This window comes from Bos javanicus, chromosome 10 (genome assembly GCF_032452875.1).
Source record: "Bos javanicus breed banteng chromosome 10, ARS-OSU_banteng_1.0, whole genome shotgun sequence".
Lineage (NCBI taxonomy): Eukaryota > Metazoa > Chordata > Mammalia > Artiodactyla > Bovidae > Bos > Bos javanicus.
In genome coordinates this window covers 10,314,057-10,337,101 of record NC_083877.1, presented here as the reverse complement: position 1 = coordinate 10,337,101, position 23,045 = coordinate 10,314,057, and the positions used below count along the sequence as shown (strand labels likewise).

At 38.8% G+C, this 23,045-nt stretch overlaps 1 protein-coding gene and 1 non-coding gene across 2 annotated transcripts in view; both read right to left on the bottom strand.

Moving 5' to 3' along the window:
* Positions 1-23,045, bottom strand: part of JMY (junction mediating and regulatory protein, p53 cofactor) — a 77,965-nt gene that overhangs the window by 29,256 nt on the left and 25,664 nt on the right. Inside the window, exons 2-4 of the mRNA XM_061430040.1 lie at positions 20,214-20,387; positions 5,336-5,486; positions 1,696-1,865 (exon numbers count right to left, since the gene is read on the bottom strand). Of these exons, the coding sequence (XP_061286024.1) occupies positions 1,696-1,865; positions 5,336-5,486; positions 20,214-20,387 (495 nt within the window). The remainder of the gene's footprint in view (positions 1-1,695; positions 1,866-5,335; positions 5,487-20,213; positions 20,388-23,045) is intronic.
* TRNAC-GCA (transfer RNA cysteine (anticodon GCA)) lies at positions 11,003-11,074 on the bottom strand. The gene has a single exon. It is a non-coding gene; the product is annotated as a tRNA-Cys (tRNA).

The window sequence follows — 23,045 nt, the reverse complement described above, 5'->3', positions numbered from 1 at the left end:
CCAGAACATTCAAAACAGACTATTATGGTACTGGGATGACCCCAGGGAAAATGACCCCACTGATAAATGCCAAACTCCCTGGCCCATTTCAGCCTCGCCCTTCGTCTACCACAAGAGACCAATTCCAGTAAGAAATGTTCTTGCAATGGCAAACAGTTATAAACCTAACTCTCTGCAGCTCTTTTAGGCACCCTATGTTGTTAGTACTATTCATCCTGGTTAGAATAAAGCTAGTCAGTGTGATAAAGAGTAGCACTCTATTTCAGAGTCAATAAAATGCTAGTATTTCAAGTTTTAAAGTTCTAGAACTTGAGAAACATCTAGAAACATAAAGGAGAAAGCTAAATAGAAAAGAAGGTTAGAGTGGAAATGCCTCAGATGAAGAAGAGATGGAGCTAAAATCTGTAAGAGATTCTGAATAGTGTGAAAAAGTTCAGAACAAGTTCTAACTTTTCCTTTAACAATAGTAGCAAAAAAGAAGAGGGAAAAATAAATCCATTAACAAAAGTTCTTTCTAGATCAGAGCCATAATATATTATAGATTACCTCATACAGTCTTTTTTAAACAAGAGTTAGACATGCATATGCACATTCATAAAGCAATGTGTTTTACATAAAGCTATATTAATAAAAACAGTGATGACATTTTGTTCTTCTCTAGAGTAGAATGTACAACTTTCACAGATACATATTAGAAGCCAATCCAGTCAAGCCACGGAATGGGAGCAAATACTTACAAATCATGTATTTGATAAAAGACTTGTCTCTGGAATATGTAAAGAAATTATGAAGCTTCCTAGCTTTCCAGTAGATCCACAGGCCATGAAAAAAAAAGTTAAATGGGCAAATGATCTGAATCAAAATTTCTCTAAAGATGACATATAAGTGGCCAATTTAGCACACAAAAAGATACTAGACATAAATGCCATCAGAGAAATGCAAATCAAAACCCCAAGACACCACTTCACACCCACCAGGATGGCTAAAACAAAAAAGACAGTATTAGTGATAATGTAAAGAAAGATGTGGAGAAATTCTATCATTTTGTACACTGCTAATGAGGATGGAAATGGTACAGCTGTTTGGAAAACAGTCTGGCAGTTCCTCAATAGGTTAAATAGCATTTCACACCAGGATAAAGGAAAACCTTGTCTAAAATGTTCATAACAGCTTTATTCATAGAGCTCTAAAAATAGAAAGAACCCAAAAGTTCATCAACTGATGAACACATAAAGTGTGGTGTAACTATAGAGTGGTGTATCATTTGAAAAAGAAGTAGACTGAGCAATGAAATATGCCACAATATGGATGAACTTTGAAAACATTATATTATGTGGGGTGAAAAGCATTAAAAAAAAATCACATGTCTTATGATTTCATTTACATAAAATGTCCAGAATAGCAAATCTAAAGAGAGAAAATAGTTGCCAAGGTGTGGTGAGAGTTGAAGGGGAGATAGGAAATGAGTGCCCCTTTTTCTTTTAACAATTGTTAACAACTGCTGCCTACAGTCACGCTCAGATGCTATGAAAATGCAATAACTCGAATTCTATCATAGGCCCCAATGTGAAAGTTATCATCACCTCATGAAGACAGTGCTGCCAGGAGGGTCAGAAAAATTTAAATCTTGTACCAAATATAGCACATCTTAATTAAAAATAATTTTAAATATATCTTTCTCATGGTTTTTGTTACCTCTTCTTTTAGAGCATGTTTCTTCTGTTCCAAACAGATCTCTTTAGCTCTCATCATCTGCAAAGTCTCCTTAGAAACTGCATACTGAAGTTTTTCCATACGTTCAGTGGCTGCTGCCCATGACGCTTTACCAAATTTCTTCTGATCTGCTCGCATTCGATCATACACAGCTATTGATAATTTTAAAAAGGACATTGAGACATTAAGACATGAAACAACTTGATACTCAAGAATTTGGAAGTCTTAAGATCACACTGATCACCCACTCAAAGATAAGCACATAAATCCTACCCTCATGATAAATTACCTATACTGGTTCATGACAGATTACCTATAACATGATAAAATACGTATAACCTATATAAATCAATATTATCTTAGATTTTCTCTAATGTCTCCAATAAGAATTTTAAATAATCATCCTGAGAAATAACTTTCTCAAGATGAAACTTAAGTTTTCAGGTTAATTTTAAAACTTACTTAAAAATATTCTTTTCACATTTTCCAGTATTATTAAATTTCACAATTTCTATAAAACTTTATTCTGTGAAGGTTCATACCTTTTCTGAGGTATGTTACTTGAAATCAGAACCATAACTATTAAAGGTTATTTAAAAATTATTTAAATTCATGTACCTTTTTGAGTTCTTCAAATGTATTTCAATGATATGATATAGGGTGAAATAAGTGTCTAGACATTATCATGACACTTATGCCACTAAGGTTACTGTTGGAGTACAGTTAAGCCCCAAGGAAGACACCCAATTTCTGGCCACCATAAAAAAAAAGAAAAACTTCCAGTTTGCCACAACAGAGGCCTCATCCAGGAAACATTTCTTGACACTCAAACAGATAATATCTTCCAGTTAAATAAGTTTTAACTGATATCAGTTAACTGTTTAACTGATAACAGTGTGGTGCTGGCTCATCTTGGGTCCTTATACAATGAATCCAACCATTCTATGTCCCTTCTGATTAACAGGTCAGAAACATGTTTTAACTAACATAAAAGAGGCAGGCAATCTGATTATGAAGTATCTAATATACTCTTTAGGTCAATATACATTCTCTAGTAGTTTCTTATGCTCAGAGGTTAAGTGATTAATACTTTTGTATTTCAACTACATCATAACTCTCTTTGCAAAAAGTGTCTCAATAACATCTGCCTCAGAATTTCATGAAATTAAAAAAATTTTTTACAGTAATACTGCTGCTGCTGCGTCACTTCAGTCATGTCCGACTCTGTGCGACCCCAGAGACAGCAGCCCACCAGGCTCCCCTGTCCCTGGGATTCTCCAGGCAAGACCACTGGAGTGGGTTGCCATTTCCTTCTCCAATGCAGGAAAGTGAAAAGTGAAAGTGAAGTTGCTCAGTTGTGTCCGACCCTCAGTGACCCCATGGACTGCAGCCTTCCAGGCTCCTCTGTTCATGGGATTTTCCAGGCAAGATACTAGAACATACTTAAAAATTAAAATTGTACAGAGAAGCTGAAAGTGGAAAGAACAATTTCTTGGGCTCAACTCTCTCCCTCCACCCTTAGTCCCAATGACCAGATGCAACCAACTTGGAACCTGTTCCTGGTAATTATCTGCATTCAAGAACATTACTATTTCTTGACTTAGTCTTAAAAATCTACTGAGTTCTTATGACAAATGAGCAATCTACTTACTCAGAATTGTCTCTCAATATAGTTATTTTGATTTCTTTTTCTGTGGCCTTTAACTGCTAACATATTTGTACATTAATCTGATCCTTAATTTTAGGGTTTAACAAATAACATCTACTTATGTTGCCTACATATCAAATGATTCTGCCATTTTAAATCTCTGCCTATCTCTTTAAAAAAATGTATGACAATATTTATGCAACCGTAGTATCAATACAGCAGTGCAATGTAGGGGCAAAAACAGCAGCAGTGGGTTAGGAGACAGCTTGGAGTTAAATTCTCACTTGTACCCATCAACTTAAGGCAGAAACTTACCTGCTCTTGGGCTAAATTCCCTTGAATGATAAACATAAGGAAATACAGTACCTCCTTGGAAGACTTGTGGAAATTAAATGAGAGGATAATATGTACTCAAGTGTTTCTCTCAACTTTACATAGCAATATTAACCAAATACGTGGTCTGTTTTGTTTCTTCTCTCCCTCATGCACACAACCACAATCACTCAGATTAACACAATGCTATGTTTATTTCAAAGTACTTTTTCCATATATTCTATTTATCTGCCTAGCAATCCTATAGAATAGGCATGGTGGCATTATCAACACCTTCAACACAGATATATGAAACTGAAGAGTTTTGGTGACTTAAAAATCAAGGAGAGTTAAACTAGTTACTTAAATACCTAGTCTGCTACTCCCCTGATTTTCACCAGAATCTGTAATCACAACTTAATAAAGCTAAACATTCTGTAAAAGCAAAAATAGTCTGGAGCCTTTTCTCTGCTTTCCACTTAAGGGCTATGTATATAGAGCAGTTTCTGTCCTAATTCAGTCTCATGTTGTTACCTACTATAAGAGCTAGTCAATACTTTGTCTACCAACATCTCTTGACAGATGTATTTTTCCACCTAACTGCTGCTCACTTCACTGGAAATTATTTTCCAACAGCTCAGGAATATGAAGGTAATGCAGAAAATTATGAATGTAGAATGCTCTATATGAATATGAGTAATTCAAACTGCTTCTCAGAGAGTGGTGGAAAGAGTTCTGTGGCCTCCTATGGAAAGGAGTTGGAAGAAATGGACCTAGACAGACAGACCTTGTCATATGTATCTCTTCATTTGGCTTGATTTCTATCTTTTTAAAAGAAGTTTCCTCGTTTATTTTTGGCTGTGCTGGGTCTTCGCTGCTGTGCGGGCCTTTCTCCAGCTGCACGAGCAGGCGCTGCTCTCCTGTGCGGTGCACTAGAGGTGCACTCGCTGAGGTGGCTTCTCTTACTGTGGAGCACAGGCTCTCAGGTGTGCGGCCTTCAGTGGCTGCAGCACCCGGGCTCTAGAGCTCAGGCTCGACAGTCGTGGCACACGGGGCTAGCTGCTCTGCAGTGTGCAAGATCTTCAAAAATCAGGGATAAGAACCTGTGTCCCCTGCATTGGCAGGCGGATTCTTTACCACTGAGTCACAGGGAAACCCTTGATTTCTATCTTTTATAAATTGTAATGGGAACTATGTTTTCCTGAGTTCTCTGAGTCACTGTAGTGAATTTTTCAAACTTAAAAGGGCTGTAGCAGAACCACTAAATTTGTAGTCTACTGTTTAGAAGTACAGATGGCCTGTGGACATCCCAAATTTGCAAGCAGTGTCTGAAGGGAAGGCAGTCTTCTTGGGAATTTTGCCTTTAAGCTGTGAACCCTATAACTGCAAACATTTACTGTCAGAATTGTAATCTGTTATACAAATACCCATTATTTTTAATTATTTTACAGGTGAGTATATGTTAACACATAATGCCTAGAAAAAGACTGGAAGGATATACCTTAACTTAATAGTGATCTTCTTTAACTGCTAGATTGAATGGTCTTTATATTCTTTTCTATAACTATTGTGAACAAAAAATATTTAAACGACTCATTAAGAAAAAAAACCTCCACTCACTTTAAAAATACCTAACAAGGATAACTGTACTGGGAAACTCACCTTTTTGAGCTTTAGCTGTTATTTCAAAGTATTTGACGGTAAGATCCTGAATGGACAGCACGGCCATGTGGGCTTTCCGCTGCCAGTCAGCATCCTCTTTCTGTAGACTTTCAATTCTTCGGGGGCCCAGGTAGTCATTTTCCATAGAAATCTTTAGAGAGAAAAAAGAAAAACTGAAAAAATAATTTCTTTCTCTATTCATTCCTTAAACATCTACTGAACTTTGTGTGTCAGGCACTCTTGGTACTAAAACAATATTTACTTTTCTCTGCTCTTGAGGAAATGCTATCAATTTACAAAACAATTAAATTAACAAGAATGTTGAAGACAGTTAATACAGAAACCTGTTTCCCTTTTCCTCCTCTATTGGATTCCTTAGTCTTCTCTCTTCTATATATATATAAATGAAGAGCACAGAACAAAATGTTTGACTATTTTGGGGTGCTGGAAAATTTTTATTTCCTCCTTTATGATAATTATATTTTTAGGTTAAGAATTATTTGTGCCAATAAAGTACTTATTTAATCATCAACATAAATAAATAAGGTTGACAGTATATAAAAAATAAGCCTATCTGCCTACTGAAGGACTCTGCAATAAGTAAGTAACAGAGAAAAACTGGCTACATATTATTTATAAGAGCCACAGCTAAAATGAAAGGACAAAGGAAAAGTTGAAAACCAGGTAATGGACAGAGATATGCCAGGTGAATGTCACAGAAGTAACAATATTAATATTCAAGTACAGAAAAGCACTACACAGGTATGTTAATATGGAGTAAAGGTACAGTTCAGGAAACAGCCACAGACCCTCTGTATACTCTGTAGTGTTTTACCACATACCGAGAAAGAGATTAAAAATTAAACAGTTAAGTTAGTAACACCAATATTAGGATGATCGGGAAAAACTTTATAGTGAAAAATGTTAGTCCATCCCTGGTGCACTTAAAAACTGATCAAGTAAGCAAATTTCTAAAGTAGAAATAATGAGGGTCACACTCTTTCAACAGTACAACTAAAGGAACAGAAATCAAAAGAACAGTCTATAAGATTTCATTTAGTCTCGAAGCAACAATATAGTATACAATATAATACTATATAATATAGTATATAATATACTGCTCCTTAAAGAAACAGTCTTCCAAATAGAGGGAAAAATGATTCCAGGATTACCAAGAAAAAATATGTACATGGAATTGTCAAGAATTTCATTTTACATATGTTAAGTTTAACTCTAGGTACCCTTGGATACCCTTGTGAGGTGCGCCAGTGGTAAAATACCCACCTGCCAATTCAGGGGGCATAAGAACTGTGGGTTTGATCCCTGGGTTGGGACGATCCCCTGGAGGAGGGCATGGCAACCCACTCCAGTATTCTCACCTGGAGAATCCCATGGACAGAGGAGCCTGAAGGGCTCCAGTCCATGGGGTCGCAAAGAGTTGGACACGACTGAAGCGACTTAGCATACACACACCCTTGACACAGTAGAAGACATTTAAAGCAATGACAGTGAATCAGCTCATGTAAGAAATCACAACACATAAGTCGGAAGAGTTAATGGAGGAGAAACCAACTCTATCAAGCACTGCTTAGGGGTCAAGTAGATACAACACCAGTATTCATGGACCTAACAGCATGAACTTGGCAACAACAGTTCTGGAGTACAGGCAAACTCCTTCTGCCTATGAATTCCCACCATATCTTCAGATCTCAGCTCAATTACTGGTTCATGGATGTCTTCCCTGGCTCAATGTTATAGCCAGTATAAGCTCTTCAGTGTAACAAATACCTTTTCTTCTTACCTCTTCAGATCAATTCAGTTCAGTTGCTCAGTCGTGTCCGACTCTTTGCCACCCCATGTATCACAGCACACCAGGCTCCCTGTCCATCATCAACTCCTGGAGTTCACCCAAACTCATGTGCATTGAGTCGGTGATGCCATCCAGCCATCTCATCCTCTGTCGTCCCTTTTCCTCCTGCCCCCAATCCCTCCCAGCATCAGTCTTTTTCAATGAGTCAACTCTTCGCATGAGGTGGCTCAAGTATTGGAGTTTTGCTTCAGCATCAGTCCTTCCAAAGAAATCCCAGGGCTGATCTCCTTCAGAATGGACTGGTTGGATCTCCTTGCGGTCCAAGGAACTCTCAAGAGTCTTCTCCAACACCACAGTTCAAAAGCATCAATTCTTCGGCGCTCAGACTTCTTCACAGTCCAACTCTCACACCCATACATGACCACTGGAAAAACCATAGCCTTGACTAGACAGACCTTTGTTGGCAAAGTAATGTCTCTGCTTTTGAATATGCTATCTAGGTTGGTCATAACTTTCCTTCCAAGGAGTAAGCGTCTTTTAATTTCATGGCTGCAGTCACCATCTGCAGTGATTTTGGAGCCCCCAAAAATAAAGTCTGACACTGTTTCCACTGTTGCCCCATCTATTTCCCATGAAGTGATGGGACCAGATGCCATAATCTTAGTTTTCTGAATGCTGAGCTTTAAGCCAACTTTTTCACTCTATCATCAAGAGGCTTTTTAGTTCCTCTTCACTTTCTGCCATAAGGGTGGTGTTATCTGCATATCTGAGGTTACTGATATTTCTCCCGGCAATCTTGATTCCAGCTTGTGCTTCTTCCAGCCCAGCGTTTCTTTATGATGTACTCTGCATATAAGTTAAACAAGTAGGGTGACAATATATAGCCTTGACGTACTCCTTTTCCTTATTTGGAACCAGTCTGTTGTTCCATGTCCAGTTCTAACTTTTGCTTCCTGACCTGCATATAGATTTCTCAAGAGGCAGGTCAGGTGGTCTGGTATTTCCATCTCTTTCAGAATTTTCCACAGTTTATGGTGATCCACACAGTCCAAGGCTTTGGCATAGTCAATAAAGCAGAAACAGATGTTTTTCTGGAACTCTCTTGCTTTTTCCATGATCCAGCAGATGTTGGCAATTTGATCTCTGGTTCCTCTGACTTTTCTAAAACCAGCTTGAACATCTGGAAGTTCATGGTTCACATATTGCTGAAGCCTGGCTTGGAGAATTTTGAGCATTACTTTACTAGCATATGAGATGAGTGCAATTGTGCAATAGTTTGAGCATTCTTTGGCATTGCCTTTCTTTGGGATTGGAACGAAAACTGACCTTTTCCTGTCCTGTGGCCACTGCTGAGTTTTCCAAATTTGCTGGCATATTGAGTGCAGCACTTTCACAGCATCATCTTTCAGGATTTGAAATAGCTCCACTGGAATTCCATCACCTCCACTAGCTTTGTTTATAGTGATGCTTCCTAAGGCCCACTTGACTTCACATTCCAGGATGTCTGGCTCTAGGTGAGTGATCACACCATCGTGATTATCTGGGTCGTGAAGCTCTTTTTTGTACAGTTCTTCTGTGTATTCTTGACACCTCTTCTTAGTATCTTCTGCTTCTGCTTCTGTTAGGTTCATACCATTTCTGTCCTTTATCAAGCCTATCTTTGCATGAACTGTTCCCTTGGTATTTCTAATTTTCTTGAAGAGATCTCTAGTCTTTCCCATTCTGTTGTTTTTCTCTATTTCTTTGCATTGATCATTGAGGAAAGCTTTCTTATCTCTCCTTGCTATTTTTTGGAACTCTGCATTCAGATGCTTATATCTTTCCTTTTCGCTTCTCTTCTTTTCATAGCTATTTGTAAGGCCTCCTCAGACAGCCATTTTACTTTTTTGCATTTCTTTTCCATGGGTATGGTCTTGATCGCTGTCTCCTGTACAATGTCACGAACCTCCGTCCATAGTTCATCAGGCACTCTATCTATCAGATCTAGTCCCTTGAATCTATTTGTCACTTTCCACTGTATAATCATAAGGGATTTGATTTAGGTCATACCTGAATGGTCTAGTGGTTTCCCCTCCTTTCTTCAATTTCAGTCTGAATTTGGCAATAAGGAGTTCATGATCTGAGCCACAGTCAGCTCCTGGTCTTGTTTTTGCTGACTGTATAGAGCTTCTCCATCTTTGGCTGCAAAGAATATAATCAATCTGATTTCAGTGTTGACTAGTGATGACCATGTGTAGAGTCTTCTCTTGTGTTGTTGGAAGAGGGTGTTTGCTATGACCAGTGTGTTCTCTTGGCAGAACTCTATTAGCCTTTGCCCTGCTTCATTCCGTATTCCAAGGCCAAATCTGCCTGTTACTCCAGGTGTTTCTTGACTTCCTACTTTTGCATTCCAGTCCCCTATAATGAAAAGGACATCTTTTTTGGGTGTTAGTTCTAAAAGGTCTTATAGGTCTTCATAGAACCATTCAACTTCAGCTTCTTCAGTGTTACTGGTTGGGGTGTAGGCTGGATTACCATGATATTGAATGGTTTGCCTTGGAAATGAACAGAGATCATTCTGTCGTTTTTGAGACTGCATCCAAGTACTGCATTTTGGACTCTTTTGTTGACCATGATGGCTACTCCATTTCTTCTAAGGGATTCTTGCCCACAGTAGTAGATATAATGGTCATCTGAGTTAAAATCACCCATTTCAGTTCATTTTAGTTCGCTGATTCCTAGAATGTCAACATTCACTCTTGCCATCTCCTGTTTGACCACTTCCAATTTGCCTTGATTCATGGATCTGACATTCCAGGTTCCTATGCAATATTGCTCTTTACAGCATCAGACCTTGCTTCTATCACCAGTCACATCCACAACTGGGTATTGTTTTTGCTTTGGCTCCATCCCTTGATTCTTTCTGGAGTTATTTCTCCACTGATCTCCAGTAGCATGTTGGGTACCTACCAACCTGGGGAGTTCCCCTTTCAGGATCCTATCATTTTGCCTTTTCATACTGTTCATGGGGTTCTCAAGGCAAGAATACTGAAGTGGTCTGCCATTCCCTTCTTCAGTGGACCACAATCTGTGAGACCTCTCCACCATGACCCTCCCATCTTGGGTGGCCCTACACAGCATGGCTTAGTTTCACTGAGTTAGACAAGGCTGTGGTCCGTGTGATCAGATTGGCTCTTACCTCTTATCACACTCGTATTTTATTTTATATCACCTGCTTCCCACTCTGAATGTTCCGTGAGGGCAAAGAATGCACAGTATCTCTGCTTGCTTGCTCTTCACTAGCACGCTGCCTGGCATGAACTAGGTAATCTAAAATATTTCCTGAAAGAGTGAATAAAATTCCACTTCCATACATGTTTTTAAGGAGGACAGAGATATAGAAACATGTGTAAATACTCTCTTTTCAGAAATCTGTGTAAGTGAATAGGAGAAGGGAATAAGGCTTATTAAGGGTAGGCACTACGCTTTATTTGAATGGGAGGCCATGGAGTAGGTTAGAGGGAGAATCTATGTTTTCTCCTGTGAAGAAAGAACCCAGTTATAAAAAGCATCTGAGAAAGAACAGATATATGTATTATGTACAACTGAATCACTCTGCTGTACATCTGAGAGTAACACAACTTTGTAAAGCACCTATACTCCAATATAAAATAACAAGTGAAAAAGAAAGAACCCGGTTAAAAATAAATTGGTAGAGAAGAGGGGAGGAACAGCTGTCTTTAGATGAAAAGTGGAGTTGCTCTGTTGTGTCTGACTCTTTGCAACCGCACAGACTGTAGCCCACCAGGCTCCTCTGTCCATGGGATTCTCCAGGCAAGAACACTGGAGTGGGCTGCCATTTCCTTCTCCAGGGGATCTTCCCAAGCCAGGGATCAAACCTGGGTCTCCTGCATTGCAGACAGGCGCTTTACCATCTGAGCCACCAGGGAAGCCTCTAAAAAAAGCCACTCTGATCCCAACGTGACATGAACACACAACCTTCTGATTGTTTTTAGATGGTAGGATGACAAACCATTTAGAAAAATTACTAAGCAAAAATTAAAAACAAGACTAACTAGGGTTAGTGAGGTCACGGTGAGACAAGAGACACATAATATACTGCTGGTGGAACTATAAATTGACTAAAACCTTTTCTGAAAAGTAATTTATGATACTACCCTTATGGCAGAAAGTGAGGAGGAACTAATAAGCTTTTGAACTGTGGTGTTGGAAAAGACTCGAGAGTCCCTTGGACTGCAAGATCCAACCAGTCCATTCTAAAGGAGATCAGTCCTGGGTGTTCTTTGGAAGGAGTGATGCTGAAGCTGAAACTCCAGTACTTTGGCCACCTCATGCAAAGAGCTGACTCATTGGAAAAGACTCTGATGCTGGGAGGGATTGGGGGCAGGAGGAGAAGGGGACAACAGAGGATGAGATGGCTGGATGGCATTACCAACTCGACGCACATGAGTTTGAGTAGACTCTGGGAGTTGGTGATGGACAGGGAGGCCTGGCGTGCTGCAATTCATGGGGTTGCAATGAGTCGGACACGACTGAGTGAATGAACTGAACTGAATTTATGATACCATAATCTTTGAACACATTTAGCTGTTTGGATCAGGGCAAACAAACTTTACTGAAGTCCATAAATTGCAGAAGGATTTGAAGGAGGGGTCGGATTTTGACAGTTACATGGGGAGGATATGGGAAAAGAGAATCACCCAAAATGCGTGCTGTAGATAAGAATTAACCTGAGAAAAGCCTTGAGGCAAGTTAAGTTCAATGTATGGTAAAGGACAGAGAGCAGTCCAGCCTACCTGGAGTTCAGGTAAAACAGATGAAGGTAGAGGAAGATAAGCCTAGACAAGTAGGCTATGATCACCATGAGGAGGCTCTGGAGCTTGTGCTGCACGTGACAAGCAACTGGAAGCCACTGTGGCATTCTCAGCAGTAGGTGGCATATTTAGACTTTTTGCATGTAAGAGTCTAGAAAACTTGTTTTCTGTAATAAAACCATCAAGGTTTTGTGCTTTCATTTGTTGCAATTTAAAACAAGTTAAAAAGCAAAAGATTCACAAATATGAAAAAAGGATTTAATAAATTGATCACTGCAGCAAAACTTAAATTCTTATTCAGCATGTTATGACAGAAGTCCCTTTCAATGACATGACTAAACTCCGTCTGGTTATTATACCTAAGACTGTAATTTAGGTTAGCTACAGTTTTTCACTGACTTTGAAAGTCAAGATGTATTTGGATTCTATCACCTCCAAGTTCAGCCTTCTGCCTTGTGATGCTAGGATTCGAGCTCTGAAAACCACATTTATCCTTTGCCAGGAGGAAGGGCTGGAGGAGATTTCAGAGTTGAAGGAAAGAGACACCTTGCGTCTTCCTATCTTTGTCACTTGACTTTCTTGTTTGCTGTTCTGTGATCATCATTCCAGTCTCGCTTTTTAATCTCAGCATCTAGTACCTTCTTCAAGAAGTTAACAGAAACGAGTCTGCAGTTTTTAAGCTCTGCAGAACCAGCCTCACTGTGTGTGCCCAAGACAAAGCAGCACCAGTCCATCAGTGCTTTATCCCCAGGGGTCTGGTTCTCTCAAACAGCGGTCTTCTTCCTCAGAGGTCAGCTTCATAGGGCCTATCCTCACCTTTTCCCTTTGTAACCCCCAATCCTAGGAGTGGTGGCCGTTTCTGCAATTAACTCTGGTACCTGAGAGCTGCCTTATGGTTCTCTGTTGAAATAACTGGTTTGATCTTCCAGTTAGATCCCAACAAACCCAACTGTGGTACAGAAAATGTAATAAACAGAATGAGCAGTGCTCATAATTCAAAAATCTTAACTCAGATCATGAAGATAGAAACTTTTACTTGCATAGTTAAACACTGTACAGAAATGAGAAATAAAAAAATATAAAAAATCTGGTATTTGGAGATAACCTGTACTTTGTTGTTGGATTATCTTTACCTTCATCGCACATATATACCCAAATACACAGAAGAGAAACATGCTATGCTTTTTAAATGCTGTGTTTTCACTGACTTCTAAAACTCAGTAGCTAATGCTACAGCCTACTGTTTAAAAATGTGATTATAGTTTATTGTACTGAAGACGTTAAGCTAGGATACTGAGTTCTTTTCCTAACTTGGCGAATCCGAAGATGCACAGCACTGGTCAGCTGGGTCATGTGCTAAAAACAGTGACTCCTCTGTTGTCAATTTCAGGGCCAGAAAGAAAACAGTGTCTGTTTTTAACATGGAAAAAAGTATGTGTCAGTTTAGGTAGCTAGGATAGTGAGACTAGTTTATAAACACAGATTTCTTGGCAAGGAATTACTTATTATAAAGTACATTACTAGCTTGGATACTGGGTTTTATATGAGATGCTTAAGTGTTACTTCTATTGTTGAGATAGTAATTTTTTAAAAAGCACTCTGATTCTTGGGTAAAACAAATGCAAAGATAAACTTGTCAGTATACTGATGTAGTGGTGATCTTAATGTGAATTTTCCAGGCCTAGGAGTTATATGACTCTTGATTAACCAGGATGACATAATTAGATTCGGCATCATGTATTTCATGCATTTTTACATTCAAAGTAAATGTAAAATGTAATATCCTCAGGAAAGAGTATGAAATGATGCATTTTTGAAGGTAAAAGGCATCTAAAGATAAGGAAATCAATAAATAATTCAGGTGAGAGATAAGTATCTTAATGTACAGTGGTAAGCACTATATGTATAGTGCTTACATATAATGTATAGTGGGGCTCAGTGGTAAGGAACCCTCCTGACAAGCAGGAGATGTGGATTCGATCCCTGGGTAGGGAAGATACCCTGGAGAAGAAATGGCGACCTACTCCAGTATTCTTGCCTGAGAATCCCATGGACAGATTCTAGTGGGCTCAAAGGGGCTCCATGAGGTCACAAACAGTTGGACACAACTTACCAACTGAACAACAAAACAAGCAAGCACTATATATTTCACAATGTACACAGTAGAGTATATAGTGGTCCAATGACGTAAAAATTGCACACTGCACAAAACCAGGAGGTTGGCCAAGCCATCTGTACTGCTGCATATGCCCACTTGTCTGTTGGAATAGTGTGGAGATGGGTGTCTTTTTCTATTTCACACAAAGACACCTACAGATTTCCCTGGGGGAGGGGAAGGGTAGAGGAAGAAGAGTATATTCAAATTACAACCAGAAAATAGTCAAATTGCAAAATGATATGACAGGATGCAAAGGGGAGGGAAAAGCTGAGGATGCCTTCTAGTTTTTAACTTATGTGCTTTCAGCAAGTTATTAAAAATAAGTTGGACAATGTGTTTGAAGTGCTTATGGTTAATCCAGGAAGACTATCAGTAGGTGAACTCACTGTGACTCATTAAGACACTGGGTGTCTTTAAAAATCTAGAGAGGATCTAGTTTATTTACTTTTACTTATTTATTTAAGCTTCTCTCTCCTTTGGAGGGGGGGGGGCCGCATGCTGTACGGCTTGTGTGATCTTAGCTCCCCAACCAGGGATCAAACCCTGGCCCCCAGCAGTGAAAAGTCCTAGTCACTGGACCCCCAGGTAACTCCCCAAGGATCATCTAGTTTAATTTTTGTTTTACGGATGAGAAAGCTGAGGCCCAGAGTGAAGGTATCTCAGAATTCAGTGTGCTCCAAGCCTCAGCTGTTTCAGGTTTTATTAGACATGCGGCTCTCAACTGCACAGTGTGTCCTACTTACCAGGAAGACTTGTTAAAACAAAGATGGCTGAGCTCTTCCCTGGAGTTTCGGTTAAGGGTATCTGAGGTAAGGCCTAAGAATCTGTATTTCTAACAATACTGACGCTCCCTGTCTGGGGCTCACATTTTTCACATGTTAAAGAACCAGTACATTAAAGTCTGGGAGCTTCTGAAAGGGATGAGGCTAAAGAGTAAAGGTCAAACTCCATGGGATGATACAGCTTTCTAGGTCCTGACCATACCTTCTCTCCTACAAATCCTTAGACCTGAGGCATACCAAACAATTCACACCCAGTGGAAAAACTAATAGAACAGGCTTTGCAGTCAAATGTGCTCCAGTCCCAGCCATGACACTTATTGGCCTCCACACATGGTGCTGGGCTGGATTCAATAAGGCTTGAATAATTTACTGGGTCTAAAAACCCAAGTACTATGCCTGTTTATTATACCATTCCTATTCTTATATATATATGGAATAGTCTCAATTTCAATCTCTAATACAAACATGTATACTCACTTCCTACTGACTTCTTATTCTTCAATAGTGAAGCTCACTAATCCCTCTTTTACTGTATGTCTTCAGGCTATGTTGATCGCCTCATTTTGTGTCTCTACATAAACTTGTACATTTTGCTCATTCCTCTTTTAAAAAATACCTGAGTTATAATTTATATACAACAAAATGTACCCATGTTTTAAACATAAATTTTGTCCAAGTTTTATACTCATGTTAACAGCCACCATAATCAAGATTTAAAATACATCAATCTCTCCAAAGGACTGTTACATCTGATCCTCTCAGAGAATCTCCCCGGCCCCACCACAGGCAACAACTCCTCAGAACAATTTTCTAGAATTCCATGTAAATGGAGGCGTAGTTTATACTTTGTGTCTGGCATCTTTCGCTCAGCACAACTTTTTGTAAGCTGTTTAATCAGGATTTAATTAATTTACATATAATCAAGTGAATCAATCTGTCTAAAGTACGTGATTTGATGAGTTTTGATTGCCGTAAACCCAAGAAACAACCACTACAATCATGATACAAAACATTTCTGTCACCTCCAAAATATTCCAGTACCACCTTGCCATCCATCCCTTCACACAGTATATATTCTCTTGTATCTGGCTTCTTCAACTTAGCATGACTTTGAGGTGTGTCTCTGTTGCTGTGTCTTGTGTTGTTGTTTAGCTGTTAAGTCATGTCTGACTGCGAACCCATGAACTGTAACCCGCCAGGCTCCTCTGTCCATGGAATTTTCCAGGTAAGAATACTGGAGTGGGTTGCCATTTCCTTCTCCAGGTGACCTTCCGGACCCAAGGATTTAACCTGCGTCTCCTACATTGGCAGGTGGATTCTTCACCACTGAGCCATCAGGGAAGACCACCTTTGCATTGTTGAATATTATTCTATCATATGGAAATACCGCATTTTATTTACTCATTCACCTATTGATGGTTATTTGAGCTGTTTCAGTTTGGGGCTACCAGGAATCCAGTTGGCACAAACACTGGCAAGTTTTTTCTTTTGTGAACAGATGTTTTCATTTCTCTTGTATAGGTAACTAGGAGACAAACAGCTGAGTTGTAAGATATGTACAGTTGACTCTTGAACAACATAGGTTTGAACTGCATGAGTCCACTTCTATGCAGATTTTTTTCCCTGACAAATATTACAGTGCTGTAAGATCTGCTGTTGCTGAATCCACAGATGGGGAACCATGATCTAGAAAGCTATTTTGCCATTAAACATCTGAGAATTCTGGTATAAATGGCAGGTACTGGAACCACACCCAAGGGTTGTTCAAAGATTAACTGTATACGTTTAATTTTTGAAGAAATTGTCAAGCTGTTTTCCCAAGTGGCTGTACCACTTTAAAATCCTATTAGCAATGTATGAATATTCCAGTTACTCTACAACCTCATTACTATTTGGGAGGGCCAAAATATTTCCATTACACTCACCTGAATAATCAGTGTGTACAGTGTCACACTCTGGTATCAATCTGTATTTCCTAGGTGAGTATGTACAGTGTTGCACTCTGGTATCAATTTGTATTTCCTAGGTGAGTGTGTACAGTGTCCTACTCTGGTATCAATCTGTATTTCCTTGGTGAGTGTGTTGGGCATCTCTGCATGTGATTATTGGCCATTTCTTTGTGTCCTTTTAAATATTTAGCTCATATTGAAAATTTGGGGGTTTTATCTTACTGAGTTGCATAGTTCCTTTCTCAGATATATTGATATTACAAGTTATTTTGTCTCAGTGTATGGCCTGCCTTCTCATTTCCTTAATCTTTCCAATAGCAAAATATTTAATTTTAGTGAAGTCCAATTTATCATTCTTTTTATTAGTTTTCGGCCCAAGTTTTCTGCATTGTATCTAAAAAAACATTTGCCTTTCCTTCCCAAAGACTGTAAAACCTTTCGCAGTTTGCTTATAAAAGTTTTATATTATAAGATTTACGTTTTAGTCTAAGATGTATTCAAATTAATTTTTGTGTATGGTGTAACATAAGGAAGACTAGGGTTCATTTTTTCTATATAGATATCCACTTCTGGCAGCATTTGTTGATAAGACTATTCTTTCCCCCTACTAAACTGCCTTGGTACCTTTTTGAAAAACTAACTAAATATGTAACCACAGGTCTATTTTAAATTCCACCCTACTGGAATTTTAATTTGCATCTACAGATCCACTGAGAGCTGACATGTGAATATAACTGACTACTGTTAATAGATTTTCTTCCAATCTATTACCATGGTCTATCTCCCATTTATTTAGGTATGCTTTAATTTCTCTCAGCAAAATTTTACAATTTTTCAGTATACAGTCCTTTAATAGATTTTATAAAATTTATCTTTAAACATTTCAAGCATTTTTTAAAATTTCTGTTTCAGTTTCATTTCTGGAAGACAGAAAATACAACTGAATTTCTAAGTACTGACCTTGTAACTAAACTTAGATTATTTCCAGTGGTTTTTTTAGATTCTTATTCTTCACATGTGTGATCACATAATCTATGAATTACAAAAAGCTTTACTTTTTTCCCCAATGCCTGAGAAATAGTGAACACAAGTTGTGAGAGCAGACAATTCTGTCTAGTTACCCATCTTAGTGGGGGAAGAACTCAATCACTCATATCACACACGATGTTAAATGAGCTCTACGTAATACCCTTAATCAGGTGGAGGATGGGCTTCCCTAGGGGCTCAGACAGTACAATCTGCTGCAATGCAAGAGACAGGTCAGGAAGATCCATCCCCTAGAGGAGGGAATGGCTAGCCACTCCAGTCGTCTTGCCTGGAGAATCCCATGGACAGAGCAGCCTGGCCGGCTGCAGTCCATGGGGCTGCAAAGAGTCGGACACAACTGACTGACTAACACTTTCACTTTTGTCAGGTCAAGGAAGTTCCCTTCTCTGCCTACTTTGCTGAAATTTTACCATGGATGGGCAATGAACTTTATCAATTGCATTTATGCACCCACAGACACTGATTTTTTTTCTTTGATAATATTGTGAGTTACATTGATTACTTTTTGTAATGTTAAACCAATCTTGTCTTTCTGAGATAAACCCTGGTCATGGTATATTACTGAATCCTATTTTTCAATATTACATTAAGGATTATTACATCTACATTCATAAAGGATATTCATCTGTAGTTTTCTTTTTCTCTGTAATGTCATTTGATTTGGATAATGCTTACCTCAAGGTTTTAAATTATGAATTCAACTTTGTTAATATCGAGCTACCAAATTTTTTCTATTTTCCTTTGAACCTATTTTGACAATTTGTATTTCTATAAGAAATGTGTCCATATCTAAGTAGTTGAATTTTTGGCACAAATTTGTTCCTGTTCTCTTTCTAGCTCATCATTATAGTTGAGAGGCATCAGAGGACCAATGCAGTAAAATACCATATTTACCTCTGAAAATATTATCAGTTTAAAAAATACATTGTCTTGTCCACCTCACCCATATTCTGCTTCCCAGGAGAAAAAAATGGAGTAGTAAGTGATGCTAGTGGACAACAGAGTCTGACATGGCAGTTCAATCAATTTGCTAATGTTAATACTCAATATAAATCATGCTGCTGCTGCTAAATTGCTTCAGTCGTGTCCGACTCTGTGACCCCATAGACGGCAGCCCACCAGGCTCTCCCGTCCCTGGGATTCTCCAGGCAGTAACACTGGAGTGGGTTGCCATTACCTTCTCCAATGCATGAAAGTGGAAGTGAAGTTGCTCAGTCATCTCCGACTCTTAGTGGCCCCATGTACTGCAGCCCACCAGGGCCCTCTGTCTACGGGATTTTCCAGGGAAGAGTACTGGAGTAGGTTGCCATTTCCTTCTCCTATACAAATCATGATATATTAATAATATGAAGGCAAAAATTCACATAGACTCTGCTAGTCAATGTCCAGCTGTGTAGAGTATGACTGCTCTGCACTGCAACTTAGTTTAGAAGAAGATGGGGCCTCCATGTCTTCTAGTTCATCCCTGGCCTTCCAGTCAAGTTTTCAATGGGCAAAAATTCTACAGTTCATTTTTAAAAATTGAAGGAAACTGTAGTGCCTAAAAATTCTTAGTTACTATTTATCACTTAACCAAAATGCCAAGTTTATGATAAAACTGCCATTTTTTTCCAAAATGCCCATATTTTTCAAAATTATTAATAAAGGCGAACAACATCAACTATGTGATGGTCTGTATGGCTCCATGTTGATTCATTAAAGGGAATAAGAAACACAGACATGCTTTACTTTGTTATATTTTTTCAAATACACACTCATTCTTGCCCCCAAGCATAAGGTTCTCAGAATAAACAGTAATTTCTCACATATAAATTTATTAAATAATGCTCCAAATTAACCCATTATGCAAAAAAATTTTAATATCCTAGTTCAGCAATATTTTCATGTGAATTAAACAGCAACATTGATTTGAAGTCAGCTATAAAACCAAACCCTTAACACTCACCTCAAAAAATGTAGTATTACTTTACACACAAAAATCAAATGTCATGAAGTTTAAAGCTCTACCATTAAAGCCTTGTAACTTTTAAAAAGGTCCTCCCAAAACATATGTTCCCAAAACTCCTGCTAAAGAAGTCTAAGAGTAGACTAGACAAGGTCCTCTCAACCCTGCCCACTCAGCACAGTCACCTTTCCAGATGGTTTTAAAATGAGGTATTCAGGCTCTGTGTAACACAAAACTACCAAACTAGCATCTTTGGGAACAATGGACCAGATATCTACATTTATAAAAGCTCCTCTAATAATTAAAATGCATAGCCAGCCAGACTGAGAACTACGAAATAGGTAGGTAACATTTTAGGTTTTAAGAAAAATACCTTGATCTGCTGTCTTCGTAGCATAGCAAGTTCCCGCATGTCTCGGAACGGCTGCAGTAAATACTGATAGAGTTCAGTTGTGGCTTCTGCAAGGCTGCTGTAGGCTTCGTCCTCCATCTGATACAAGTCCAGAAGCTCTACCATGCTCTCTGTATTCTTGTGCTTATCCAAGAGCTGTGGAACAAGAAAATTTCACTGCAAAGAAATCCAACTGGAATAGCCTGTAAACATTTGCAAACTGGCTATCATCTCAGGACTTTGGGACTCTGAAATGTGGAATTAAGAGAGAATGAGAAGCACTGATTGCTTGCATCACTCATCTCCATGACTCATGTGTTTTACTACAAGACCACTGCCTGACACATCCTTTTCTAACTATGTCTCTAGGTTATTCCAGTTCTCTGCATATTCTGGTATTCTGGAATTCCATACTATCTGCCTACTCTTAACTCTAAAAAAAATTTTTCCGGTATCTAGTAGCTTTCTCCATATTTATATAAATTTTTTTCCCATCATTTATCTAAGGCCTCCTCAGACAACCATTTTGCCTTGCTGCATTTCTTTTTCTTGGGGATGGCCTTGGTCACCATGCAAAGAAATAGAGGAAAACAGTAGAAAGGGAAAGACTACAGGTCTCTTCAAGAAAATACCTACAAAACAATACCGATAAAGTGAGGAGACTGACAGTCTCCATTCAACTTCACCAGTTACTAAACCTAGAGCCTATTATACAGAGTGAAGTAAGTCAGAATGAGAAATATAAATATGGTATACTGACACATGTATATGGAATCTAGAAAAACGGTACTGATGAATTTATTTTTAGGGCAGCAATGGAGAAACAAAGGTGGAGAACAGACCGAAGGACATGGGGGCAGGGAAGGAGGGTGAGGGTGAGATGTATGGGGAGTAACATGGAAATTTACATTACCATATGTAAAACAGACAGCCAATGGGAATTTGTTGTATGAATCAGGGAACTCATCAGGGGCTCTGTGACGATCTAGAAGGGTGGGATGGGGAGGGAAGTTCAGGAGGGAGAGGACATGGGTGTACCTATGGCTGATTCTTTTTTTTTTCTTTTTAATTTAATTTTATTTTTAAACTTTACATAATTGTATTAGTTTTGCCAAATATCAAAATGAATCTGCCACAGGTATACATGTGTTCCCCATCCTGAACCTTCCTCCCTCCTCCCTCCCCATACCATCCCTCTGGGTCATCCCAGTGCACTAGCCCCAAGCATCCAGTATCGTGCATCGAACCTGGACTGGCATCTCGTTTCATACATGCTATTTTACATGTTTCAATGCCATTCTCCCAAATCTTCCCACCCTCTCCCTCTCCCACAGAGTTCTAAAGACTGTTCTATACATCAGTGTCTCTTTTGTTGTCTCGTACACAGGGTTATTGTTACCATCTTTCTAAATTCCATATATATGCGTTAGTATACTGTATTTATGTTTTTCCTTCTGGCTTACTTCACTCTGTATAATAGGCTCCAGTTTCATCCACCTCATTAGAACTGATTCAAATGTATTCTTTTTAATGGCTGAGTAATACTCCATTGTGTATATGTACCACTGCTTTCTTATCCATTCATCTGCTGATGGACATCTAGGTTGCTTCCATGTCCTGGCTATTATAAACAGTGCTGTGATGAACATTGGGGTACACGTGTCTATTTCCCTTCTGGTTTCCTCAGTGGATATGCCCAGCAGTGGGATTGCTGGATCATAAGGCAGTTCTATTTCCAGTTTTTTAAGGAATCTCCACACTGTTCTCCATAGGGGCTGTACTAGTTTGCATTCCCACCAACAGTGTAAGAGGGTTCCCTTTTCTCCACACCCTCTCCAGCATTTATTATTTGTAGACTTTTGGATTGCAGCCATTCTGACTGGTGTGAAATGGTACCTATGGCTGATTCTTGTTGATGTCTGACAGGAAACCACAAAATTCTGTAAAGCAATTATCCTTCAATTAAAAAAAGTGCCCCCCCACCAAAAAAAAGATACAGTAATCAAGACAGTATAATACTGGTAAAAGAATAGATCAATGGAAGAATGTAAAAGCAAACCCACACACAAATAGTCAAGCAGTCTTTTGACAAAAGAGCAAAGACAATTCAATGAAGAGATCAGTGTTTTCAACAAATGGTATCGAAACAAATGGATATCCATGTATGAAAGAAAGAAAAAGAAATCTACAGACCTTAAACTTTTCACAAAAATTCATTTAAAATGGACCACAGAAATGCAAGATACAAAGTTATAAAACTCTTAGAAAATAACACAGGACAAAATCTAGGTAACCTTAGGTTTGATGACTTATTAGATATAAAAACACATTACTTTTCTGTAAACCTGAAGGTGATAAAACAAAGTCTACTACTACTAAGTCGCTTCAGTCGTGTCCGACTCTGTGCGACCCTCATGGACTGCAGCCCACCAGGCTCCCCCGTCCCTTGGATTCTCCAGGCAAGAACACTGGAGTAGGTTGCCATTTCCTATTCCAATGCATGAAAGTGGAAAGTGAAAGTGAAGTCGCTTAGTCGTGTCCGACTCTTCGAGACCCCATGGACTGCAGCCTACCAGGCTCCTCCATCCATGGGATTTTCCGGACAACAGTACTGGAGTGGGGTGCCACTGCCTTCTTCAAACAAAGTCTATTAACTTTTAAATGATGATAACAAACCTATTTAAGACATAGTTTTATATTTCACTGTATGCATGCTTTTATTTTTTAAATAAACAAAAAATCATTAAAAATAAATCCATAATATCCAATTAACACTGATTTTCACCCCTATTAAGTCCTAGTGTTTTAAAGTGA